This window comes from Hemitrygon akajei, chromosome 4, assembly GCF_048418815.1.
Source record: "Hemitrygon akajei chromosome 4, sHemAka1.3, whole genome shotgun sequence".
In the NCBI taxonomy this organism is placed as follows: Eukaryota; Metazoa; Chordata; class Chondrichthyes; order Myliobatiformes; family Dasyatidae; genus Hemitrygon; species Hemitrygon akajei.
Window position 1 is genome coordinate 143,559,626 of NC_133127.1, and position 26,236 is coordinate 143,585,861.

The following is a 26,236-nucleotide window of genomic DNA, read 5'->3' on the forward strand; positions in this document are numbered from 1 at the left end:
GTACAAACCTGCTCTCTGCTCCACATTGACAAATACAACACAGTGCAAATGTCTGAGGCACCCTAGCTATAAATATATACATAACATTTGCACAGTGGCTTGACCCCTCCCCCCCTAACATCCCTATTAAAAAAAAGAAGAAAGAAAAAAAAAGGAATGCCTGGATATGGAGGGTCCCCACATGCTCCATGGAGTTCGTAATAACTTTAGTATATATATTTATTTCTTTCCCCAAGTAACCAATTATTTCATCTTTGGCATATGTATTTTAATAATTTTTCAGTAATTAATATAAATTATTTTGCCTAGTAATATCAAAATTCAAGCTATCGGCTAAGTTATTTTTCTCTTTCCTGGCTTGCTGCTACTTTTTTCATGATGTAGCTTTATACCAATCTTTAAATGTCAATAATCTTTAAAATGCAAATACAACTGTTACTTTCAATTTAATTAATTAAGTTATAAATAAGCTATTTTTATTCAAAAGATTACAACTTTCCAAATGAAATTAGACAGGTAACTCCTTAACATTAAACATCAAACTTGAACCCCCAAATCAAAAAGAGATGACTTGGAGAAAGGGGGCCACATTTAAATTTGATAGAATTATTGTACCACCTATTATTAATCATGCAAGTTTAAAGTTCCTAAAAATCTGTATATATATATTAAACTATTCAATTTACTTTCACTTTTCCTGTAACAATCTTGCTTAAGCATTCAAAGTAAATTCAAATTTATCACACTCCCAACTTAGTGCTATAATATACACCAAAAGCAAAAATTCAGAAATAAAAACTGAAAGCCATTTTGAAGAGATGAATAGCATATATTTTTTAAGGTCGAAGACCTCTTATCAAAAATTTGATTGAAGTTCACTGACCTGAAACATAAGAGTAACAGATGCTAAGCTCTGAACCAAAATATAAATAGCTGCATGAACTGATTGACAGTGTAAAAGGGTGCCAAAATATTAACCATTTTGTTCTTTTTTCCAACAGCTGACTGACAGTTTTTCTCAGCATTTGCTGCTGTTAACACATTATACATTTTGATACCATTACTTTCCAAGTTGATTCAATTTAATCTCTAAATTTTTTTTTTTGCAATTTTTTTTTATTGAAGTTCATCATCAAATTTTTAAATCCCAAAACTAATTTTCCAGCCTGCTATTTTCACTCACTTTAAGATTCACCCTTTGAGCTGGCTGCTTGTGTTAGACCATAAGGTATAAGAGAAGTAGGCCATTCTGCCCATCGACTTTCCACCGTCTAACCTTACAGCTTCTACCCCTAATTTAACTTGCTGCTGTAACAAGGCATGTCAATAAATGGATTTCCAGAGTTATACTTTTTGAGCAAAAATAAATGATAAACAGACAAAAAAAAATTAAAGGTACATTAAAACACTGAACAATTATTATATTACATTAATGTATCAACTTTACTAGCATAGATAATTCTATGACTATTTACAAAGCAAAGTTAAATAGTAACAGGACTGTGACATTGCTTGGTTCTCTTAATACTCTGAGTTGGAAATAAGTTATAATTCTTTCACCTTCAATATAACACTCTACCTAATTGCAACATAAGAATGCTTTAACATTTCAGGAAAGTACCTTATGTAATTTTAAGTTTTTCTGCCAGAAATGACAATTTCACATTTTCCCACATTATACTCCATTTGCCAAATTTTTGCCCACTCATAACCTATGCATATACTGTGTCCTCTTCACAACTTATTTTCCAACCTATCTTTGTGTCACTTGTATTTCATGATTTTGAACACCTCACCTAAATTTCCTCTTAGCCTTCTCTGCACTGAGAATAATCACTGTATCTCCAATTTCACCATATAACTAAAGTATCTAATTATTGAACTTATTTCAAAAAATCTATTTTACCTTCTCTCAAAGACTTTGAAATTGCTTCCAGTGTGGTGCCAAGAACTAAATACAGTATATGAAATAGACTTAAATTTCATCTTGTTTGAAGCCTGGGAACCTGGTAACTGACTGCCAATTGTTGGTTGTTTCATCACTTTTCTGCATTCAGAGTTCAAAGTAAATTTATTATCAAAGAACATACACGTAACTACTCTGAAATTCATTTTCTTGTGGACATTCACAGTAGATACAAAGAATCACAATTGAATCAGTGAAAAACTACACAAACGAGTAGACAAAAGACCAGTGCAAAAGACGACAAATTGAGCAAATAGAAAAACAAAATAATACATACATACATACATAAATAAATGAATAGCATTGAGAACATGAGCTGTAACAAGTCCTTGAAAGTGAGTCCATGGGTTGTGGAATCAGCCAGTGAGTGAAGTTATCCACTCTGGTTCAGGAGCCTGATAGTTGAGGGGTAAAAACTTCCTGAACCTAGTGGTGTGGGACCTACATCACACAGATTCAACTGAAGAATATCAAAATAGTTTAAAGTTTTTAATTTTTCATGGTGGCATTCAAGTTTGTAACTTGCAGCGATCAGTTTTAATCATTAATTTTTAACTTACCCCTCTCATATCTGTCACATTCAGCTTCATCATATGGAACATGTTCAGTACTTCTCTGCTAATTATTTTTGCACTGCAAGTTGCATGATCTAAAGTCACACTTCTGCAGAATCAAAATTTGGAGACAGTTAAGCTGACATCAATGAAAGTAGGAAAGAAATGTTAAAAAACTGCAAAGTGCTTTATGCTAAAATGAAGTTGCTTTAATTTGATCTGATCGCATAAATCACTAAACAAATGCACAAAATTAGATGAGGGATGGAATATAATTGATTATTTCTCCTTATTCTCTTTCACACTTCTGTTATTAGTTCACAAACAAGAAAGATCCTCGATAATGCAAACACAATAAGCCTAAAATTGGGATGTTATGTCGTGTTCATGAAGCATCAAACAATTTTTAAGTTCAACGTGTTTTGGAAGTGAAGAAACATAGAAGAAACTAACATCATCAAAAATACAGCAAATACTTTAAAATCTTTTCCAACATTTTTTGAGCTGACTGTAATGCTATAGACAGATGACAAAAATAAAAAGTAGCAAAGAATGCAAGTGATTTCTTTAGGTGGCACTGGTAAATACAGAAAATGAAAAACCAGAGGGTTCAACAAAATAAAGACATGAACAAGACAAAACACTGAGTGCTAATGAGTGATGTCAGCCAATGGAGGTTTGTTAGAGTAAATTTTGGTTATTTGTCCCATATCAAAATGCCACTGGATGAATAATCAAAGTCTCTGTTATAAATATTAATCTGGTCCCTTTAGCTTTTATGTAAAAGAAAACCTGCGGGAAGTTGACCCTTTCTTTAACAATTGTCAGGATGCAGCCCAGGATAACATTCCTAAAGCAACCACCAAGAAAAGCCAATAAATGCAAGCTTACTAACATCAGTAGCATATGGTAGTACAAAAATAACAGAAATGCTGTTCAGCTCCATATTACCCTGTTACCATATTTATTATATTTCAATTATCTTCTTTCATTATATACAAAATAAAATGCACTTAAAAAGTTAAATTTAAGCAATTTAATGTTACACAAATTTAAGCAAATTTTGAGATTAAAGGGATATGTAATAGTGTATTCAAAATCCATATCTTACTGAAAAACATGATAAAACACCGTGCAAGGAATAGCACAACAACCCGTAACATTTCAGTATCCAATAGCAAACACAGCAAACAAAGTACTGCTTTGTACTTTGTACTTAGAGATAAATTTTTAATACAAATCACTATGCTAAGTTTCTGAAATTTTTGCTGGAGCATTGCAGGATGAGGAATTACCTCATATAGAATATTGAGAGGCACAGAGAGGATATATGACATCTTTTTTCCCAGGGTAGAAATGTCAAGTACTAGAGAACATAAACAGTTGCAAAATGAAGTTTGTGAACTCCTTGCAATTACGTGGTTTTCTGCATTAATTACTCAGAAAATGTGGTCTGATCTTTATCCAAGGTGAATAATAGATAATAATAGACAAACACAATTTGCCTAAATTATTAACATACCAACAATTGTACTTCTTGTCAGCACTGAGTACATTTACACAATCACAGTCTAGGTTAAAAAATACGTGAACTTCTGGGGCAATGCCTTCTACAAAAGCTATTTGGAGTCAGGTGTTCCCATCAATGAGATGAGATTGGAGGTGTGGGTTGTACAGGCGCCCTATTCTATATACAAAAAAAAGACAAAGTCAGATTACTGACAAGATTCTACTTATCTCTCCCAAGAGATCTCTTTACGTGCACCATGCCTCAATCAAAACAACTTTCAGAGGACCTTAGAAGAAAAATTGTAAAATTTGGACCGGTACATGCATGGGAGGGGTATGGAGGGTTAAGGTCCGGGTGCTGGTCGATGGCAGATTAGTAGTTTAATACGGGCCAAAGGGCCTGTTTCTCTATGACTCTGACTCTTAAAAGTTATTACTCTATTTGCTTCCACCAACTTCCTGGCTATGAGATCCAGACACCTACTAATATCTTTTGAAAACAAGACTTGCCTTGTAAGCCTCCTTCACCATTTCCCCTCTCATCTTAAAGATATGCTTGCCAATATTTGACATTTCTACCATGAAATAAGATTGACTATCTACCCTACCTGGATAGTTGAAGGCAAGGCAGTGAATGGTGTCTACATAGACTTTAGCAAGACTTCTGACAGGTAGACAGGGTTGTAAAGAAAGCTTTAGACACATTGGCCTTCATAAATGAAAATACTGAGTACAGGTGTTGGGATGCTGACAGTGGAATTGGATGTTGGTAATGTCTAATTTGGAGTATTGTGTGCACTTTTGGTCACCTAGCTACAGGAAAGATGTAAATAAGATCAAAAGAGTGCAGAGATAACTTAAAAGGATGTTACAAGTACTTGAGGACAAGAGTCATAGGAAAAGGTTGAACTGGTCAGGATCATTCTTTAGAATATAACCTCTCACTGCAGCTAATACATTTGGATCCAAACAACATCCTGGTGAGAATCTTTGGCAGCCCCTCCAAACCCTCCACATCATTCCTGTAATGCATAGGTGTCAAACACAAGGCCCGCGGGCCATATCCGGCCCGGCGTACAATTATATCCGGCCCACAAGATCATTTTAGATAGATCTATTATTTTAATTATTAATGGCCCAGCGATATGAAGCGCTGATAACACGCAAACTACAGATCCCATAATGCAGCGCAACAGCTGCCGATAGGCTACCCGGGAACATTCCCACGTCAAGCGTCTGTTGCTGTATACAACGCTATTCTGAAGTCAAAGCTGCAGTGTAATGGGACACTAAAGGCAAAGTACAACACTGCAGGGTCCGTATAGTTTATTCGCTCCATTCCTGAAGCAATGCCTCAGCTCCGTCTACATACGGCTCGAACCTTGTGCATGTTTGGTAGCACATATCTGTGTGATGAAGATTAACAAAACATCACACAGGAGACGTCTCACTGATGAACACCTGCAGTCCATCCTGAGAATCTCCACAACACAGAACCTTACACCAAATCTAAATGAACTTACTGCCAAGAAAAGATGCCAAGCATCCAGCTCTGACAAAACGGCATAAGAGCAAAGAAAACTGAGTGTTTTGATTTGTTGTTGTTTTAACTTTTGCTGAAAAGCACAAGTTTTATTTATATTTTCAGGGTTTTTTTGCAGCATGCTCATATTTCTAACTTGTATAATACTGACAGGAGATATTTTTATGGAGAGCAAAATATTTAAGTTATTTAAAGTTTGAGTTTTTTTTTCTGGAATAATATTCCTGTCTGTTTTTATTCATATTTATGTTCAAAAAATGTTTAGTTTTAGTGTGTTCAATAAATGTTTATCCTGTTCGGCCCGCGACCTAAAGTGTGCTTTGAGTTTTGGCCCCATGTGCAATTGAGTTCGACACCTCTGCTGTAATGCAACAGTCAGAACTGCACACAATACTCCAAATGTGACCTCTTAATGAAATATATTGCTGTTTTATATGCTAACCTACTAGTGAACGTTTTCACCTAAGTTATTTACATATATCACACCTGAGATCCCATCACTGATTTTTGTAGAATGTCACAGGTTACAGACCTCCAGTTAGAGTAACACCCCTCTATCACCAACAATTGAGTTCTATGTTCAAGCCGATTTCGACTCTAATCTACTAAGTATCATGTGTTTTAATCTTCTGGATCAGCCTACCATGAGGGATGTTATTGAAAACTCACTAAAGTTCATGTATACAATATATTCTAATTAGTAACGCAATTGGAAACCTACCCATCTCTGTATTTCCAATATTTCTAGCTTTTCAAAATTTAGGATGTACTCCATTCTATTTAAAGTGAAAGATGTCACCTTAAAAAACTACTTCCCAGCTTTTCTCCCCCATTCATGTTCTATTAATATTTATTGCCAATTAAATGCTTCAATCTATACTGATTAGTGTATTATCATTCCATTATTAGCAAGCTTGCGTAGGTGGCTTTCAATACCATCACCCAAGTTGTTAAAAAAAAACAGGGCCAGTAGTTCTGTTGGGAGAATACAGCACGTAAACAGGTCCTTTATTAGACCACTAAGTCCACACTCACCAAAAACACACATTTATGCTAATCTGATATTAATCCTATTTATTATTCTCGCCAGTGTTATCATCAACTCACTCTAGATTTTACCACTCAGATACACATTTTACAGTTTACAGCAATTTACAGTGGTCAATTAACTCTGGTAACTACACATAAGATAAAGATGATGCAGCTGAAGGAAATCCATCTGGTCAAAGAGACAATGTGTAATTCCCACACAGATAGTGCGAAGCTCAGGATTTACCCCAGGACTCTGATGCAGTCATACAGTGAAAAATGGGCCCAGTGCCGCCTGTAACACTGGTTACCTAAGATTGTAACACTGCCATTTGAAGCACCTACAGTCCCTTTGCCATATTTCCTGACCAGGTCAATAATTTGTTTTCAGGTACATGAGCTTCAACCTTTGGTTAACAATGCCAAATTCCTTTTGGAAATCCAGATAACAAATTGCTTGATTTCCTACTTGACTACAATTAGACACTGTATTTAAAGTGCAGTTTATCCAAAGTAATGGATAGACCAATCATATATAGATCCTGTGATGGGCTTTGCTTTATCACTCTAAATTAGCTGACATATTGACCAACTCAATTAAGTATCCCATTCAGTCCACTGAGATCTGATCACTGGATCTCAGAGGAGATTTAACCAGGATATTGTACAGCTACTATATATTATGGCATACAACCAGCCTTTTTAGCTCTCTACATTAAAATGACTGATTTGATTATCTTTTAAACATACTGTATCTAAAATTATAACTCTAGTAAGCAGAAATAGCAAAACTACCTTCAAAGTTCTTAAGTCCGTCCAGTTTATCAAACTATTAAAAGATAGGATATAAAGACATAATAGGAACAAAGTCCCTCCAAATACTGGCTGAATAAAGAACAGTCTTGTGAATTTTTGTTAAAAATCAAACCACTAGCCTCAAGGGACATAATCTATTTCAACCGGGAATATCCAAAAGAATGCACACATTTGGAAAATTTGCATATTTTTATTAAACCTCTCTTTTTCCCCAAACCACAAAATCCACCTATGAGCCATTGTTTGTGAAAGTTTGTAGGAAACACACTAACTGATCCTTCATATTTTACTTACCCTGTTTGACATGGTAACACGTCTTCAGATTACTATCACAATACACAATGAAACTGAAACCAGTAACGTAAGGAATTATAGGATCAAAAAAGTATTAACTGAATCTTATTTACATATTCACAAGTTGCAAACAGGCTATGGCTCTAACATGAATTTGAATTTTCACAATAATCTCAGTTTTACTGAAATTTTGTCTGTAGGAGTCATACATCTGTCTGCATTGCATACTGTGTTGCGTGTTTATGAGGTTTATTATGAAAACCAGTGCCATCAGTGGGGCGTGGTAAATGTGAAGGGAATAAGTTCGTATTCTCGCTTATTTTGTAGCAGTTTGGAAGCGGCGGAGCGATGGTGGTTGTACACTTAAGTTTCATCCTTTCAAGATTGTATGCTTGCTAAATGCTAATGAAGGATCAAATGCATATTGACTTTTGGAGCCATAATTATGGAGTGCAAGTATACCATATCCATAGGGTTGCCAGCAGTGGCAATTGTCAAGGTTTGGTTTGGCCGCTACACTGCTCTTACTTACAATTTAACATTCTGTGTCCACTATTACGATGTGTATTATGGCTTTGTTAATCACCAAAGAAGAAAAGAGGAGAGTTTTAAATGATGAATACTACAATGAAACAATACAAATAAAACTTATGCAGCTGTGACGAATGCAGAAATATAATAACCAATAAATTTTTTAAAATCATGTTTGAGCTATTTTCGTTATTTTAAACAAACCATTATACATTTGAATTTGTGTAATGAAGGAGAAAAATAATGATCTTGTTTAGCTAACCTCTGTCTCGCATTATTTCTTGCAGGAATTAATCGCATTTTCACATTTACGAACGCCCATTTACAATTCAACCTACCTAGTAATGTTGTCACAGACTCCGTGCCCACCAAATTTAGCTGGTTCTATAGGTGCACCAGGTTTTCTCACCATCACTTTAAGAGTTAGACGCTTTCCTTGCATTCCAGACATTTCCAGTCGCCGTTGTATTTCTCCCACAAGACTGAGAAGAAATAGCTCTGCCTCTTTTATCTGAGAGGGAAAGACAAGAGAATTATCATTTTAAAATCTAAACAATAAAATTGTACACAGTAAGACCATAAGGGAGAGGAATAATTAAGATGAAACAATTTTTACAACACTCTCAAAGTTGTTCATGATTTTCTACCTAAATTGCTAAATATCTCAACAAAGATTGGCAATCATAGCAACAGGTATAAGTACCTGTTCTTATATTTTTTTAAATTACAGGCTTAAGTAAAATCAGATTCTTTGCATCAAAATGTAATTACTTTAAGGGAGAACGTAGAAGCAGAGTTGCAGGCAGACAAAATAAAAATGGGTTATAATAAGAATTTGTGTAGGATTTCCCCTCTCCATTTCTGACTTTCCTGTTATGTTAACCTTCTGGCCTCAAGTGCACAACTTTCATTATTGCCTCCAGCTGTCAACAAGTTAATAAGTCCCCCTGGGAAGAGAAAGAGACCATCATTTCAGGTCAATTGCCTTCAATTTTAATGCAGTGCATCTCCAAAAATGGCATGTAGCCTGCAGAGTGTTTCCAACACTTTCTATTCTTATAGAATAAGGAATACAATCTGTGTTTTTGATGAGGGCTATTTTAGTACTGTGCAAAACATGGCAATGGATTTGAAAGACTCAAACAAAGAGTTGCTGGAGAGGAGATTCACAAAAATGTGAAATATTCAAGGATTTTTGCTATCTATGTGATGAAGATAGCCTCATTGTGTTGTTAGAGAGGGAGCCTGGATTTTGATCCAAACACAGCGAACGGCTGACGTATGTCTAAATCAAAATGGTGTGTGGCTTGCAGAAGAAACTGCATAATGTGATGTTCGCACTGCACTTCCTTTGAGGGGTAGAAATCATGAATTTGGTCTATGTTAACAAAGAAGCCTATTAAATAAATTCAAAACATGAATGCAAGTTACTTTGCCTCTTGGCTGACAAATCTTCACTACAAAAACAAAGACTAAAAAAAAAATCTGCCATTAGCATTCAAATCAGAGTTGGCCTGTTCAACCAAGCTGATTTATCTGAGTTTATGTTGCTTGCTCAATACCTAAATTATCCTGCTCAAAGACCAATGCGATTTTCAATTCAGATTCCTGCATCTTTCAATAGTTTTCCTTTCAGACACCACTGTCTTTTATAAATTGTCAATATTTGAGGAAATCAGCTTCACACCTTTACACATCTCCTTAGCCCAACAATACCAGAAATATTCCTCTAAAACCCTCCACTGCTATCTCAAAAGATCAGCTCTAACGCGAACAAGCACTTCCATTAATCAAATAAATGCTGGTCACGTGCGTCTCAAAAGTAACAAGAGGTTCTGCAGTTGCTGAAAATCTTGAGCAATGTACAAAATGCTGGTGGAACTCAGCAAGTCAGACAGCATCTATGGAGGGAAATAAACAGTTGATGCTTTGGCTGAGACCATTCATTAGAACTGGGAATGAAGGGGACTGATGCCAGAAAACATGAGAGTAGCTTTTCATTGACATGGCATAGAGTATATATCCTATATACACTCAGTGACCACTTCATTCGGTACACCTGCTCATTAGTGCAAATATCTAATCAGCCAATCATATGGCAGCAACTCAATGCATAACATCTTGCAAACATGGCCAAAAGGTTCCATAGTTGCTCAGACCAAACATCAAAATGGGGAAAAGTGTAATTGAAGTGACTTTGACCAAAGAATGATTGTTGGTGCCAGATGGTGTGGTTTGAGTGTCTCAGAATCTGCTAATCTCCAGGGGTTTTCACACACAACAATCTGTGGAGTTTTACGGAAACAGGTGTGAAAACCAGAAGAAAAAATTCAGTGAGTGACAATTCTATGGACAAAAATGCCCTGTTAATGAGACAGGTCAGAGGAAAATTGCCAGATTAATTCAAGCTGACAGGAAGGCTAAAGCAACTCAAATAAGCATGTGTTACAACAGTGGTGTGCAGAACAGCATCTCTGATCACACATCAAACTTTGAAGTGGAAGGACAGCAGCAGCAGAAGACCCACCCAGTTCTAGAAAGATGTAACTAAGTGGCCACTGAGTATACATGTCAATGATAAATAATATTACATTTCCAATTCCAGCCTATATTCCATTAAGACTCATTATTCTACAAAGGCAATTAGGTCATGTATACAGTATTTAGATTTTTATTCATTTTGCTTTAAGAAATGCTGTACTGATTTGAAATCTGTGCATAAGGGCTCACCAATCCTGATTGTTCATGGGATATCCTGGTCAATGGTATAATAATGGTATCCTGGTTTACGATGATAAATTTTAATGACTTTGAATTACAGACTTACTGTTATTGGCAATGATTTCAATTTAGATGCACTTTTCAGAGACTGGAAGTTGATTCTAAACATCCGATTTGAATAAAACTCACCGATACAGAAATTTGTGATTTACATGAATTATGATTTGTATGTTCTCAAAAATATTAATGAATAACTTACCTGACTAAACCGAATTCCATAATTAATTTCTGCAGATACAGATTTTCGCTCTTTCTCCGTTCGGACTGGTCTATCATCTAGACCTCGGCAGAATCTGTAAAGCATTTGGCCTGTTTTTGGCCCAAATTCCTTTTGAAGTCTTGGCATCAAAATCTGCTGCAGTTCTCCACATGTTTTAACACCAAATGATGCCATTTTGTATTCTAGTGCCCTTCCAACTCCTAAATATAACACCAAAATTAGATAAATATAATGCAAGAAAAAGAAAGGAAATAATGGTGAAGGCAACTGAACATAAATATTAAACTCAGCTGCTAATATCTCATTTAAGGGTTTTATGTTTACACTTGTTTTTTAACTACTCCTATTTAGTTGCGCCAAAAATTCAAATGTTTACATTCTACATTCTTTAACAAATTAGAAAATAACCTCCAAATTGAGATTTATCCTTCAAAGAAAAATATCCAGACTACTAAATAAAGCCTCAACAAATGTTGTATTGTTGCTACAGTTCCTTTTAGACAAATTCCAAGGCAATTGCAATATTCAGTTTCATATAATTATCAAATTACTCAGAATAAATGTCAAGTCTCATCATATTTAAGTCAATTATTTAAATAATTACTTGTATATTTCCTGTCCCAATATACGACTGCTTAAAATACACTAATTGATTTCAAATCAACAGCATTTTTCTATTAGAAAATTACGAGCAAATAATAAAATTAATTGGATAGCAAATACAGAATAGAGAATGGCATAGTGAGCAAGGTGTTTTATAAGGAGAGAGATGTTGATGGCAACCTGCTGGGTAAATAACCAGTTTCTGCAATATACAGTGTTGCAACTCTACAAGTATATTGTAGAATTATCATGAGTATCCTGATTTAAGTTTTTTTTTAATGCAAGTTCACCAATTTACAATTTTTACTTCTTAAACTCACAATTCCAAATGTTACTCAGTTGGTTTGATGCTACTGAACATAGTAAAAAGTACATAATTTAGATTACTGACATTATGTTATTTCAACACTATGTGCCATTCCCTTACCACAAACTACAAATCTGTGGCAAATGGTACGAAGCTGAACCAATTTTCAAATGGTGCCACTATTAATCCCAGGTCAGCTTCTAACCACATTACTCACCACCACTAAGAACATCTACTTACACAACTGTTGTTCAACACTGACCATGGTTCAACTTATCTGGTACTAAAATGCATCTTTTATTACTTCTTCGTTTAACAATTCCAATGCTCTTCTGTACACCCTCTTATTCACAAACCTATCCAGAACTTTGCTGCCTACAAAGTTTTCTGACTTACAAAGGTTCTCAGTGCAACACAAATTTAATTTGAAAATCCCTAACATGTCTCGAAAAATTACCATGGCTTGCTTTGGCTTCTCCATTTCCATTACCCATCTGTGGATACCTGCCATCTTTAAGCCTTGAATTCTGGCCTTTGTACATCCATAATTTTAATTAGTACACTATTATGACTTTTATCATTAGCTGCCTCAGGTTTAAAGTTCTAGGATTGCATGGATAATTTCCTCAGTTTTTAAAGGTTACTCTTCAAAATTCATATGAATGACTAAACTTTGGTTCATCTGTCCTAATGATCCTTTACTATCAAGGAGCTAAATTTTGTTAGAAGACACTCTTGTGGAATGCCTTGGGATGTTTTACTACTTTAAATCATAACATAAATGCAATAACACAAACTGCTGGAACGATATAGCAGGTCAAGCAGCATCCGTGGAGACAGAAATAGTTAATTGCTTAAGATCAATGATTCTTTCTGCACTGGCGCTGCCTAACTTACTGAGTAATCCTAGCAATTTGCTTTATTCCAGTACATACAACGCATTTAAGTTCATATAAATGAAAGCTGTCATCTGTAAATTGACTGCTGCATTTTCCAAAGTACTATATTTGTTGTGAAATGTGATGGGATAATTCTTATCATTACATAAAAATGCATTTGGCTTCACTTCATTTCCATATGTCAATTGCCAATATTATCTACATGAATTAATCTGACTTGCCTGGTAGACTGCTTACAAGTTGATCTTTGATAAAATCATCCACTTCCTCTGGTTTTAGATAATATTGTCCATCCGGCTTGGCCTTACGAGTGGCCATTCTGGCCAGCAGAATGTTCGATCCTATTGAATGCAAAATAATAGCATTAGTATATCTGTAAATAGAAACATAGAAAACCTACAGCACAATACAGGCCCTTAGAATGTTACATTTTGGTATATGTTCTCAGCATTTGCTTATCTATGAATGACATTAATACTTCCTGCTAGAATGATTTTGCAGGCTCTAATTATTTTCTGGCATCTCATCCAAATAGGCATACTTCATACATAAACTTGGGCACCAAGAAATTCTCTGCGCAGGTCATAGCAACAATTTAGAGATCTTTGTATACTTTCCAGCTTAGGCCAATAAACAATAAAGGCTATTGTCCTAAAGTTAAAAAAACCTTCACAAATCTTTTGTATCAGTGTAACCAATACACCTGTTTTAACCATGAATGTCATCAAAGGTGGGATTTGTTGTAAACTTGCACTGAATCAAAATTATTCAACTATAATTACGACTTCTGGAGAAAAACAATGCACAAGAAATAAATGTTTGGTAAATAAACTATGTAACTCTGGTTGGGATTTCTCAGTTTATTCCTTTTTCTTGATCTCAGCATCACTATCAAAGACAGTATTCATTGTGCATGCCTAATTGTCCTTAAAAGTTGATGGTGAACTACATTTTTGAATCATTGCACTCTTTATGATGAAGATGTGTCAATAAATTTCCAAATTGGGATGGTGTACAACTTGTAGGGGAACCTGAAGATGATGATGTTCCATTGGATTACTGCTGGTGCCATGGGGTATTTAGGAATGGGGAAGTAGGATGGATGAATGAACGTATGAGCAAATGGTGCAGGGGACTGGGCTTCAAGTTCTTGAACCACTGAAACTTTGTCTGCGAAGGGGTAATCTGTACAAGAGGAACAGGTTGCACCTGAACTGGAGGGGAATGAATATCCTGTCCGAGAGGTTTGCTAATGCTACTCAGGAAAGTTTAAACTAGTTTTACAGGGGTGAGAACTGGAACACCAGGTCAGTAAGGGAAGGATCTGACCGGAAGGTAGATGTCAGAGAAAGAACTCAAAAGCAAAATTAAAGCAGCAGGTAGGATGGGTCGGATAGTTTGAAATGTGTATATTTCAATACTAGGAGTATTATGGGTAAGGGTGATGAACTTAAGAGTATGGATCAGTAAATGGAACTACAATGTTGGGGCCATTACAGAACCTTGGTTGAGAGAGGAGCAAGAATGAGTGATTAATGTACCAGGTTTTCAAAGTTTTAGAAAAGATAGAGGAGGTGGTAAAGGGGGGGGGGGTGGGAAGAAGAGTTGGGAGTTGCACTACTAATCACAGCTGCAGTCTGGGGTGACATAATGGAGGGGTCAGACACTGAGTCCATTTGGGTAGAACTCAGGAATAGGAAGGGTGCAATCACTCTGACAGCCACCGGCACATTGAGGAACAGATATGTAATTAGATTCGGAAACATGTGAAAATAATTGGGTTGTTGTCATGGGGAATTTCAACTTCCCAACATATAAACTGGGGCCTTCTTATTGTAAGGGGTTCAGATGGGACAGAATTTGTTAAGTGTACCCAGGAAGGTTTCTTAAATCAGTATGTGGACAGTTCAATGAGAGGAAGGACTGTACAGGACCTGGTGTTGGCCAGGTGACTGACCTTTCAGTAAGTGAGCAGCTAGGGAACAGTGACCATAACTTCTTAACTTTCAAGATAGCTATAGATAAGGGAAGGTATTGTCCTTGCAGGAGAGTTTTAAATTGGAGTAGGGCAAATTACGAAGCAGGAACAAGGAAGAGTCAATTGGAAGCAACATTTTTTCTGGCAAGTCCACATCAGACATGTGGAGGGTATTTAAAGATAAATTGCACGAAGTACAGGTAAGGTATGTTCCTCAAAGAGAACTTGGACAACCAGAGAGGTGATGAATTTATTCAAGAAGGAAAAGCATGTAAAGCTTCGGAAGTTAGGATTGAACAAAGCACACGATAAGTATAAAGAAGCCATTAAAGAACTGAAGAAGGGAATTAGGAAAGCCAGGAAGGGCCATGAAATGTTCTTGGCAAGTAGGATTAAGGTGAATCCTAAGGGATTCTATACATACATCAAGAGCAAGAGTGTAACTAGGAGAGGGTGAGACCACTCATGGATAAAGGGGGGAACATTTGCTTGGATGCAGAGAACGTGAGGTAAGTACCTAATGAGTACTTTGCCTCAGTATTTACCAAGGAAAAGGACCTGGAGGACCAGGAGATCAGTGCTGAGTGTATAAATATATTAGGACGTTTGGAAATTGAGGAGGAGGAAGTGTTGGGCCTCCTAACGAGTATCAAGGTGTTAAGTCCCCAGGGCCTAATGGGATTTACCCTAGGTTATTAAAAGCTGGCAAGAGATGAAATTACTGGGGCCTTGACCAATATCTTCATGTCCTCTCTAGACATAGGCAAGGTCCCAAAGAAATGACAAGTGGCTAATATTGTACTTCTATTTAAGAAGAGAACAAGGGAAAATCTGGGGAACTATAGACCAGTGAGATTCATGTCAGTTGTAGGGAAATTGCTAGAGAAAATTCTTAGGGATAGGATATATGAGCAATTGGATATTCATGGCCTATTTAGAGAGAGCAGCATGGCTTTGTGCAGGGCATGTTGTGCTTTAACAACTCGATTGAGTATTTTGACAAGGTGACGAGAGAGAATGATGAGGGTAGGGCTGTGAATGTTGTCTACATGGATTTTAGTAAGGTGTTTGACGAAGTCTCTCATGGGAGACTAATCCAAAAGATTAAAATGTATGGGGTCCGGGGCCAATTGGCTATTTGGATTCAGAACTGGCTTGTCCATAGAAGACAGAGAGTAGAGGTTGAAGGGACTTATTCGAGCTGGAGGTCTGAAATTAATGGTGTACCACAGGAATCTGTGCTGGAACCTCTGCTGTTTGTGATGTATATAACTGACCTGGATGAAAATGTAGATGGGTGGGTTATTAAGTTTGCGGAAAATACCACGATTGGTGGAGTCATGGATAGTGTAGAAGACAGGCAAAGAATACAGTGCGATATAGATCAGTTACAGATATGAACACAGAAATGGCAGGTGGCGTTTAACCCAGATAAATGTGAGGTGTTGGTAGGGCGAATGCAAGGAGAGAGTACACTGTTAAGGGCAAGGCCCTTAACGATGTTGCTAAGCAGAGAGACCTTGGGGTCCAAGTTCATAGCTCCTTGAAAGTGGCTACGCTGGCTGATAGGGTGGTTAAGAAGGCTTAGGAATGCTTGCTTTTATTAGTCAAGGCATGGAGTTCAAAAATTAAGAGGTTATGATACAATTTTATAAAACTATGGTTAGGCCACATCTGGAGTATTGCATACTGTTCTTGTTGCCCTACTACAGGAAGGATGTTGAAGCTTTGGAGAGGGTGCAGAGGTTTACCAGGATGCTGCCTGGTTTAGAGGACATGCGCTATCATGAGAGGGTGGATAAACTTGGGATGTTTTCTCTGGAGCAGCGGAGGCTGAGGGAGATCTAATGGAGGTTTACAAGATTATGAGACACATAGATAGAGTAAGCCCGGCGAAACTGTTTCTACCGATAGGAGAAGGGGCAAAGGTGGGTTACTGGCACCTTAAAACCAGTTGCTTCAGGCAGATGGCGCTCATAAGCCCTGGTTGGCAGCTCATCTTGGAGAAGGAAAATTCTGATCTCAAACCTCCACTGCCTTGTGGCTATACCCATTCATGGGGAAGGCTTTGGGAATAAACCCTGATGGAAAAATCCAGAGCTGGAGTCCATAAGATGGTCCTAGATTAACTCCTGCGATGCTGCTGATAGCAAACTGTAACAGTCTCTGCTGTTCCTTTGGGTTCATCAGATGTGTGGGGAGGGGGATCTTGCTACAAGGGCAACAACTTGCTCTCCATATCGTACTGCCCAGACTTGTTTATCTACACAACTAGGATGCAACATCCACGGTCAACCCTGACCAACAGAGGGCTTGCTCAGAGGGCATGCATTGAAGGTGAGAGGGGATAGGTTCAAAGGGGATGTGAGAGGCAAGTTTTTTTTTTACTCAGAGTGATGGACGCCTGGAATGCACAGCCTGTTATGGCAGTAGGAGCAAATACATTAGAGACTTTTAAGAGATGTTTGGATAGGCACATGAATGTTAGGAAGATAGAGGATATGGACATTCCATATTGGAATATGGTAGGTGGTGTTTGGGCATTTCTGATTTGTTTTTAGCTGGTTTGCAACAACACTGTGGGCAGAAAGGCCTGTACCTGTGTTGTACTATACTATGTTCTGGATGACTGAGGTTGTGGGTTTGATGTGATGGAGCAAATAAAGTAAGGAACAACAGTGCATTTTACAGATAGAACACACTGCAGGTGTACAGGGAATGATTTTTTTCTGAGTGGTGCACATCATATCTAGAAGCTGCTTTGTGCTGATGATAAATAGCTTCTTGAATGTTCTTGCAGTTGCACTTTATATATGGCAGAAAAACCTACAAGATAAATTAGGAAGTGATTCACATAGTAGGACATACAAATTCTGACATGCTCTTGTAGCCTCAGTACTTAGTGGCTGACCAAGTTGTGTTTTATTCAATGACAGAAGACACAACCACAGTAATGAAAATGAATGTTATAGATAGGCAGTTGTATTCTCTCTTGTTGAAGATTATCCTTGCTGTGAATATTACTTGCCACTCACCAGCCTGAGCCTGAATATTGTCTAAATGAGCATGTGGACTGCTTCATTTGCTCAGGATTGCAGATGCTATTGAAAAATGTGCAATAAGCTGCAAACATCCCCCTTCTGATTTTATGATGGAAGGCAGGTCATTGATGAAGTGAGTGAAGATGACTGGTCAATTATAATATTGGAGAGAGATATCACAATAGCAGGCCCTCCACATGAATCATCTGCCCATCTACACATCCTAAATTAATCCCATTCGCCTTACATTTGGTCAACTCTTCCAGATTGTCCTTACACACCAAGAGCAATTTTCCATCGTAATTAACTTACCAACCCACGCCCTTGGGAAACTGGAGCTCCCAGGAGAAACCCCCACAGTCACATGGGGAACATAAAGACCGTATGAGGTTAGGATTGAACCCTAGTCACAGGCATTGTAAGGCAGCTGCTCTCCTAGCACCCCTGGGAACAAACTGGAGCAACCAGGAGAAACCCCCATGGTCACAGGAGGAACATACAGGTGGTATGAGGTTAGGAATGAACCCTGGTCATTGTGAGGGAGCACCACTGCCTTTATGTCAAAGCCGAACACTCTTTCTTCACCTTCAAAATGTAGTTCCTTACTCCATATTTGGACCGTGAGATCTAACAAAACCTAATGATCAAAAATACCATTTACAATAGAAAAATATGATTTAAAGAGGAAAGCTTGCTATCTAAGTGGATGAAGATATGGTGTTAGCTATAATTTTAATGATGTATGGATGCACCAAGGACCAGAATTGTTGAATTGTGAAGAGTTCTTGGTGAATGCTAGAGCTTGAATAATTTGCATATTAAGGAAGATGACATTTAAACATAAGGATGAGTATTTAAATATGCAACACTGGTCAAATGCAGATCTGTGAGCACTAGAGGAATGGCTGCATTTCTCTTTGTGCAGGAAGTATGCATGTGCCTTTTTCTATTTAAACTGAGAAACTATAAAAGTATGACACTGAAGAATTTAAAGGTCTTTTTGTTGTTCTTAGATACATACCCATTCCAACTGATGCAGTACATTGTGTTTTTTCCTTAATCTCAGAGCGAATAACAGTTGCTATCTCATCAGGTGTCAAACCAGTTTCTGTACAAATTGCTGTTATGTCTACAAGAGCTTCATCACAGCTGACAGCTTCAATATCATAAGTATAGCTAAATGCACATAAGACAAGGGAAATTAATTAGTACATATAATGCAGTGGTATTTTTTAAAATATTGGTTGTTGTACTTACTTTTTAATGCCAGAATATAGTTATAATCAAGAACATAATTCAGAATGCAAGTTTCCATTGACCATCAAATATTGAGATCTAAGTGCACTGTTGGGCAGAGATAGGGGGTGGTATCATAATATTGGTGGAGGTTACCAAGAATACCTTGAAAATACAAGGAAGTTAGGCGAAAGGCGTACGTTCGAATGTTGTTCATAGACTTCAGTTCAGCATTCAACACAATCATTCCTCAGAAACTGATTGGAAAGCTGAGCCTACTGGGCCTGAACACCTCCCTCTGCAACTGGATCCTAGACTTCCTGACTGGGAGACCTCAGTCAGTCTGGATCGGGAGCAGCATCTCCAACACCATCACACTGAGCACAGGGTCCCCCAGGGCTGTGTGCTCAGTCCACTGCTGTTCACTCTGCTGACCCATGACTGTGCTGCAACACACAGCTCGAACCACGTCATCAAGTTCAGCAATGACACGACCGTGATGGGTCTCATCAGCAAGAATGACGAGTCAGCTTACAGAGAGGAGGTGCAGCGGCTAACGGACTGGTGCAGAGCCAACAACCTGTCTCTTAATGTGAACAGAACAAAAGAGATGGTTGTTGACTTCAGGAGGGCACGGAGCGACCACTCCCCGCTGACCATAGATGGCTCCTCAGTAGAGATCGTTAAGAGCACCAAATTTCTTGGTGTTCACCTGGTAGAGAATCTCACCTGGTCCCTCAACACCAGTTCCATAGCAAAGAAAGCCCAGCAGCATCTTTACTTTCTGCGAAGGCTGAGGAAAGTCCATCTCCCACCCCCCATCCTCAGCACATTCTACAGGGGTTGTATTGAGAGCATCCTTAGCAGCTGCATCACTGCTTGGTTCGGAAACTGCACGATCACAGATCACAAGACCCTGCAGCGGATAGTGAGGTCAGCTGAGATCATCGGGGTCTCTCTTCCCACCATTACGGACATTTACACTACACACTGCATCCGCAAAGCAAACAGCATTATGAAGGACCCCACGCACCCATCGTACAAACTCTTCTCCCTCCTGCCGTCTGGAAAAAGGCACCAAAGCAGTCAGGCTCTCACGACTAGACTATGTAACAGTTTCTTCCCCCAAGTTATCAGACTCCTCAATATCCAGAGCCTAGACTGACACTTTACTGCCCTATTGTCTTGTTTATTATTTATTGTAATGCCTGCACTGTTCTGTGCACTTTATGCAGTCCTGGGTAGGTCTGCAGTCTAGTGTAGTTTTTTTTCCTGTGTGTTTTTTTTTTACATAGTTCAGCCTAGTTTTTGTACCGTGTTATGTAACACCAAGGTCCTGAAAAAACGTTGTCTCATTTGTACTATGTACTGTGCCAGCAGTTATGTCAAAATGACAATAAAAAGTGACTTGACTTGATATACAGGGGACACAATTCTGTTTTGTTGCACACCGGATTGAATATATTTATGTATTTCTGAAACACTATGTAAAGGCTTAATAGCTAAAATAATAATTAACAGAAGTTCTTGTAATTATCATGGCATTCCGTAAAGAAAAAAAACTATTTCCTGTAGTTGGGGAATTTGTCACAGCTTCTCATATATTGAACACACTCATTAAGATACAGAGGTCATAATCAGGTATCCTAAATTTCATGCAGAGCCATAAGACCACAAGACATAGGAGCAGAATTAGACGACTTGGCCCATCAAGTCTGCTCCACCGTTACATCATAGCCAATTTATTATCCCTATCAACCACATTCTCCTGCCTTCTCCATGTAACCTTTGACACACTGAATACCCAAAAACCTATCAACCTCTGCTTTAAATATACTGAATGACTTGGCAGCCATAGTTGTCCATCGCAAATCAATTCTACAGATTCACCAACCTCTGGCTAAAGAAATTCCTCATCTCTGTTCTAAATAGATGTCTCAATTCTGAGGCTGTGCCCTCTAGTCCTAGACTCATGCACTGGAGAAAACAGCCTCTTCACATTCACTTTGTCTAAGCCCTTCAATATTTAATAGGTTGCAATGAGATCCTACTTCATTTTTCTAAACTTCAGCGAATACAGGCCCAGATCCATCAAATGGTCCTCATATGTTAATCCTTTCATTCTCGGAATCATTCTTGTGAACCTTCTCTGGACCCTCTCCAATGCCAGCACATATTTTTCTTAGATAAGGAGCTTAAAACTGCTCACAATACTCCAAGGGTAGTCTGACCAATACCTTATAACCACGGCATCTTAGATTTGACCACAGCATCTGCAGCGTACTTTGTGTTGACTAGTTCCTTATAAAGCCTCAGCATCACATCCTTACTCTTATATTCTAATCCCCTTGAAATGAATGCTAACATGGCATTTGCATTCGTTACCACCGACTCAATCTGCAAGTTAACTTTTAGGAAGGTCTGCACAAGGACTCCCAAGTCTCTTTGTACCTTTTATTTTCAAACTTCTGCCCTGTTTAGAAAATAGTCTATGCCTTTATTCCTTCTACCAAAGTGCACGACCATACACTTCCCTACACCATATTCCACCTGCCACTTCTTTGCCCATTCCAGGACACTGATCGTGGCCGAACAAAAGTAGTTTGCACTGATTTCAAAATTACACCATTTTTGTGTTGTCATTGTAATGCCCGTCAGACCAAAGTGGATTCAACATTCGCGCTTAGATATCTAACTTCAAAGCCTTTTTAAACAAAGGTGACTTAAGCATGAAAAACTAAAAATTCAGAAACTGAAATGTCAGCAGTTCAAAAGTATTCATCCCCCTTTGCTCAGTACTTAGTTGAACTACTTCTCGCAGCTATTACAGCCAGTAGTCTTTTTAGATAAATCTCTATAACTTTGCAGAATATGATGGAGCATAATTTGCCCATTCTTCCTTGCAAAATTGCTCAAACTGTGTCAGTTAATTTGCTGACATGTTTTGGGAATTTTCTTTTGATTTGACACAACACACAATGTTTTGTAGATTTGCTCAAAAAATCCTACTTCAATATATTTTAAGTTTAGAAAATGAGACAATAAAACATGAAAATAGTTGTGGGGACTGAATACTTTTTCCAAGGCACTGTATAGACTGTGTCTGAACAGTCCATGAGTACGCTCTCATTATTGCTTTTTTTGTACTATTTAGTTTTTATAATTTATAGATTTTTATGTCTTTGCACTGTATTGCTGACACAAAACAACAGATTTCATATAATCTCTCAGTGATAATAAATCTGATTATGAGAAATCACCCTTTCAGCAATAAATTCTGGAGACTCCTCTTCAAAAATGGTCCCGGAGGCAATGCTTTGCAGTCAGCCGGCAGTAAAACACATTTGTATTCATGTCCTGACCTTTTAAAGCTCAAATCTGTAGCCAAAAATACTGCAGTAACAAACGGGCTTGTAAGCCATTTAAATGCATTAGTGATCTTATGATCACCAAATGGACTCTACAGACCTGAATATACATAGCATCTGGAAGCACTGTGTAAGAAAGAAAGGATGTTGGGGAGGCTTTCAGGTAAGACTGAAGAGCAGTGAGACAACCCCAAAGCATCCTTCTAGCCAACACAGAATGTACTATTAAACACAAAGTACACTGCAGATGAACAAATAGTAAACAAAGTACATTGCAGATGAACGAATAATAAACAAAGTACACTGCAGATGAATGAATAGTAAACACAAAGTACACTGCAGATGAACGAATAGTAAACAAAATACACTGCAGATGAATGAACAGTAAACAAAGTACACCCAGATGAACGAATAGTAAACAAAGTACACTGCAGATGAATGAATAGTAAACACAAAGTACACTGTATCATATGATATCTTCGTATCATCTGCAAACTTGGCAACAAAGCCATCTATCTATCCAACATCTAAATCATTGATACATAGCATAAAAAGTAGTCCCAACACTAACCTCTGCAGAACACCACTAGTCACTGGCAGCCAACCAGAAAAAAATTGTTTTATTCCCACTTGCTGCTTCTTACCTGACAGCCAATGCTCTCACCAGGCCAGTAACTTCCCTGTAATACCATGGCTCTTAATTTGGCAAGCAGCCTCATATGTGACACCTTGTCAAAGGCCTTCTTAAAGTCAAAATATACAACATCTACTGCATCCCCTTTATCTATCCTACGTGTAATCTCCTCAAAGAATTCCAACAGGTTTGTCAGCCAAGATTGTCCCTTAAGGAACACATGCTGACTTTGTCCTATCTTGTCCTCTGTCTCCAAATACTCCATAATCTTATACTTAACCATTGACTCCAATATCTTCTCAAGCACTGAGGTCAGGCTAACTGGTCTATAATTTCTTTTATACTGCCTTCCTCCTTTCTTAAAGAGTAGAGTGACATTTTTAGTTCTGTGACACCATGCCAGACTCCAATGATTTTTGCAAGTTCATTACTAATGCCTCCACAATCTCTACCACTACCTCTTTCAGAACCCTAGGATGCAGTTCATCCGGTTCAAGTGACTTAAGTATCCTTAGGTCTTTCAGCTTTCTGAGCACCTTCTCTCTTGTAATAGTAACTGCATTCACTTCTCTTCCCTCACACCCTTCAACATTTGGCACACTGCTAGTGTCTTCCACAGTGAAGACTGATGCAAAACATTCATTTAGTTCATCTGCCATCTCCTTGATCCCCGTTATTATTTCTCTGGCACCTGTTATTATTATACTTGAAAAAGCTTTTACTGTCCACTTTGATATTGTTTGCTAGCTTGCTTTCATAGTTCATCATTTCCCTCCTAATCATTCTTTTAGTTGGTCTCCGTAGGGTTTTAAAAGCTTCTCAATATTTGTCTTCCCACTAATTTTGCTTTGTTGTGTGCCCTTTTTTTTTGATTTTACGATAGCTTTGATTTCCATTCTCAGTCACGATTGTACTATTTTGAGTATTTCTTTGATTTTGGAATACATCTATCCTGCACCTTCCTAATTTCTCCCAGAAACTCACACCACTGGTGCTCTGCTGTCGTCCTTGCCACCATCTCCTTCCATGATGCTTAAAATAAACTAGTTCAGAACCATCTACTTTTACAGAAGTGCAACTAAAAGTGATTAGCAGCAATAAACTCAGCACATTTATTGTTTCTTGCTTTAATTATATATTTAGATAACATTAAATATAACAATGAGTTCACTTATTGTGTTAATTTTACATGCAATAAATTACCTTGCCAGCGTTTCATACATAATTGATGCTACTTCTTTGTAAGCTTTGAAGTTGTAGCTGACGGCTTGAAGATCAGGGCACAACTTCTTTGCTTGTCCAAAAAACATGCCATTCTTAATACCAGTCTGTCTGCCGAGGAACGACAATAAAACCAACCACATTCAAAATCCACAGTACATCTAATTGGTCAAACTAAATACAATATTTAAAGCCAAAACTGGAGAGTCCAAGTGGATGATAGTCATTATAGACAGCCAAATAAACAGCTGGTCCATAGAGCCTTAAGCAGAACAGCCTCTTTTTCTTAAATGACTGACTAGCTGATTACATGTTTTTGATCACTCTCAGGATATCCCACTGGATTATCATCAAGCTGCTACCACAGTCTTAGATTTAATGTTAGCAGATGGGTTTTCTATAAATAGCTCCTGAATTAATCACATTTATAAAGAATCTAAACTGACAATAAACAAGACATAAATCAATCAGTGGCAACAAATTTCATATGAAATTAGTAATTCCTCTTGCTATATTCCATTTTAGAATTCACTTGGAAATTACATATCCTTTATTTACCTAGCTTCATAACTGCACGATGCAATTTCTGCCATTGATAAGGCCATCAGATCCATGTTGATGCCATTCACAGAGGCAGGTGTCGGATTCTCCCAGGTGTTGCCATCCACTTTGTCAGGCACTTTTTTCTCTATGGAAGCAATGAAATCAGCACTGTAAATCTAGCAGCGTTTTTTTTTCCAAATTCTCTCTTTTATAGTACATTAAATCCCCATAATTATTTGCAAAAGTAGTAACGCAAATAAGCATTTCACATCAACATTAGGCATTACCTCCTATTATTCATAGCTCATTTTTGGAAAGGGAGGGTGAAAGAGAGACGAAGTTGATGCAAAAACACTCCTGTTCAAAGTGCATCAGAAAACCCACAGTAACATGAAACCATTATTTAAATTAAATTTCTACAGTAGCTGATAAAGGTAATGGTGAAATCTCCCACTTATTTATTTTTATTCATTTATTGAGCTATAGCGTGAAATAGGCTCTTCTGACCCGTTGAGCCACGCCACCCAGCAATCCCCCGATTTAATCCTAGTCTAATCATGGGACAATTTACAATGACCAATTAACCTACCAAACGGTATGACTTTAGACTGTGGGAAGAAACCAGAGCACCCAGAGGCAACCCTTGTGGTCACGGGAAGAATGTACAAACTCCTTACAAGCAGCAGCAGAAGTGAACCTGGATCGCATGTACTATAAAGCACTGTGCTAACCACCACACTACTGTGCCACCCCCATACAGCGACTTGAAAAAGTATTCAGCCCCCATAACTATTCTCACATTTTACTGTCTCTTTTTCTAAATTTAAAATATATTGAAGTAGCTGTCTACAAAATATTGTGCATCATGTTAAAATCAAAAGAAAAATTCCAAAACTTAACAACTTATTAAAAATTAAAAAACAAAATTGTGAAACTGAAAAAGTATTCATTCCCTTTGTAATTAATACACTAACTCTTCTCAAGCGAAATACTGTACTTATTTCACCTTACTATCTCATCCAATTTGTTGAAGTAGAAAATTGGAGGAACACCTGAATAAATAGCCCCTCTCTCTGTAAGGTCCGACAATATGGTTGAATGTCAACAGACCAAACCAAAATGAAGACAAAAGGGCATTGAAGGCAGGTCAGGGCATTGATAAC

At 37.6% G+C, this 26,236-nt stretch overlaps 1 protein-coding gene across 3 annotated transcripts in view; it reads right to left on the bottom strand.

The window, feature by feature from the left end:
• Positions 1–26,236, bottom strand: part of rev1 (REV1 DNA directed polymerase) — a 108,644-nt gene that overhangs the window by 31,767 nt on the left and 50,641 nt on the right. For all 3 annotated transcript variants that reach the window (XR_012098704.1, XM_073043480.1, XM_073043479.1), the window contains exons 9-15: positions 25,089–25,218; positions 24,513–24,641; positions 19,093–19,247; positions 13,274–13,393; positions 11,223–11,443; positions 8,581–8,753; positions 2,527–2,629 (exon numbers count right to left, since the gene is read on the bottom strand). Coding sequence is in view for 2 of the 3 variants with exons in the window: in XM_073043480.1 (XP_072899581.1) it covers positions 2,527–2,629; positions 8,581–8,753; positions 11,223–11,443; positions 13,274–13,393; positions 19,093–19,247; positions 24,513–24,641; positions 25,089–25,218 (1,031 nt within the window). In the remaining variant the exon portion in view is untranslated. The remainder of the gene's footprint in view (positions 1–2,526; positions 2,630–8,580; positions 8,754–11,222; positions 11,444–13,273; positions 13,394–19,092; positions 19,248–24,512; positions 24,642–25,088; positions 25,219–26,236) is intronic.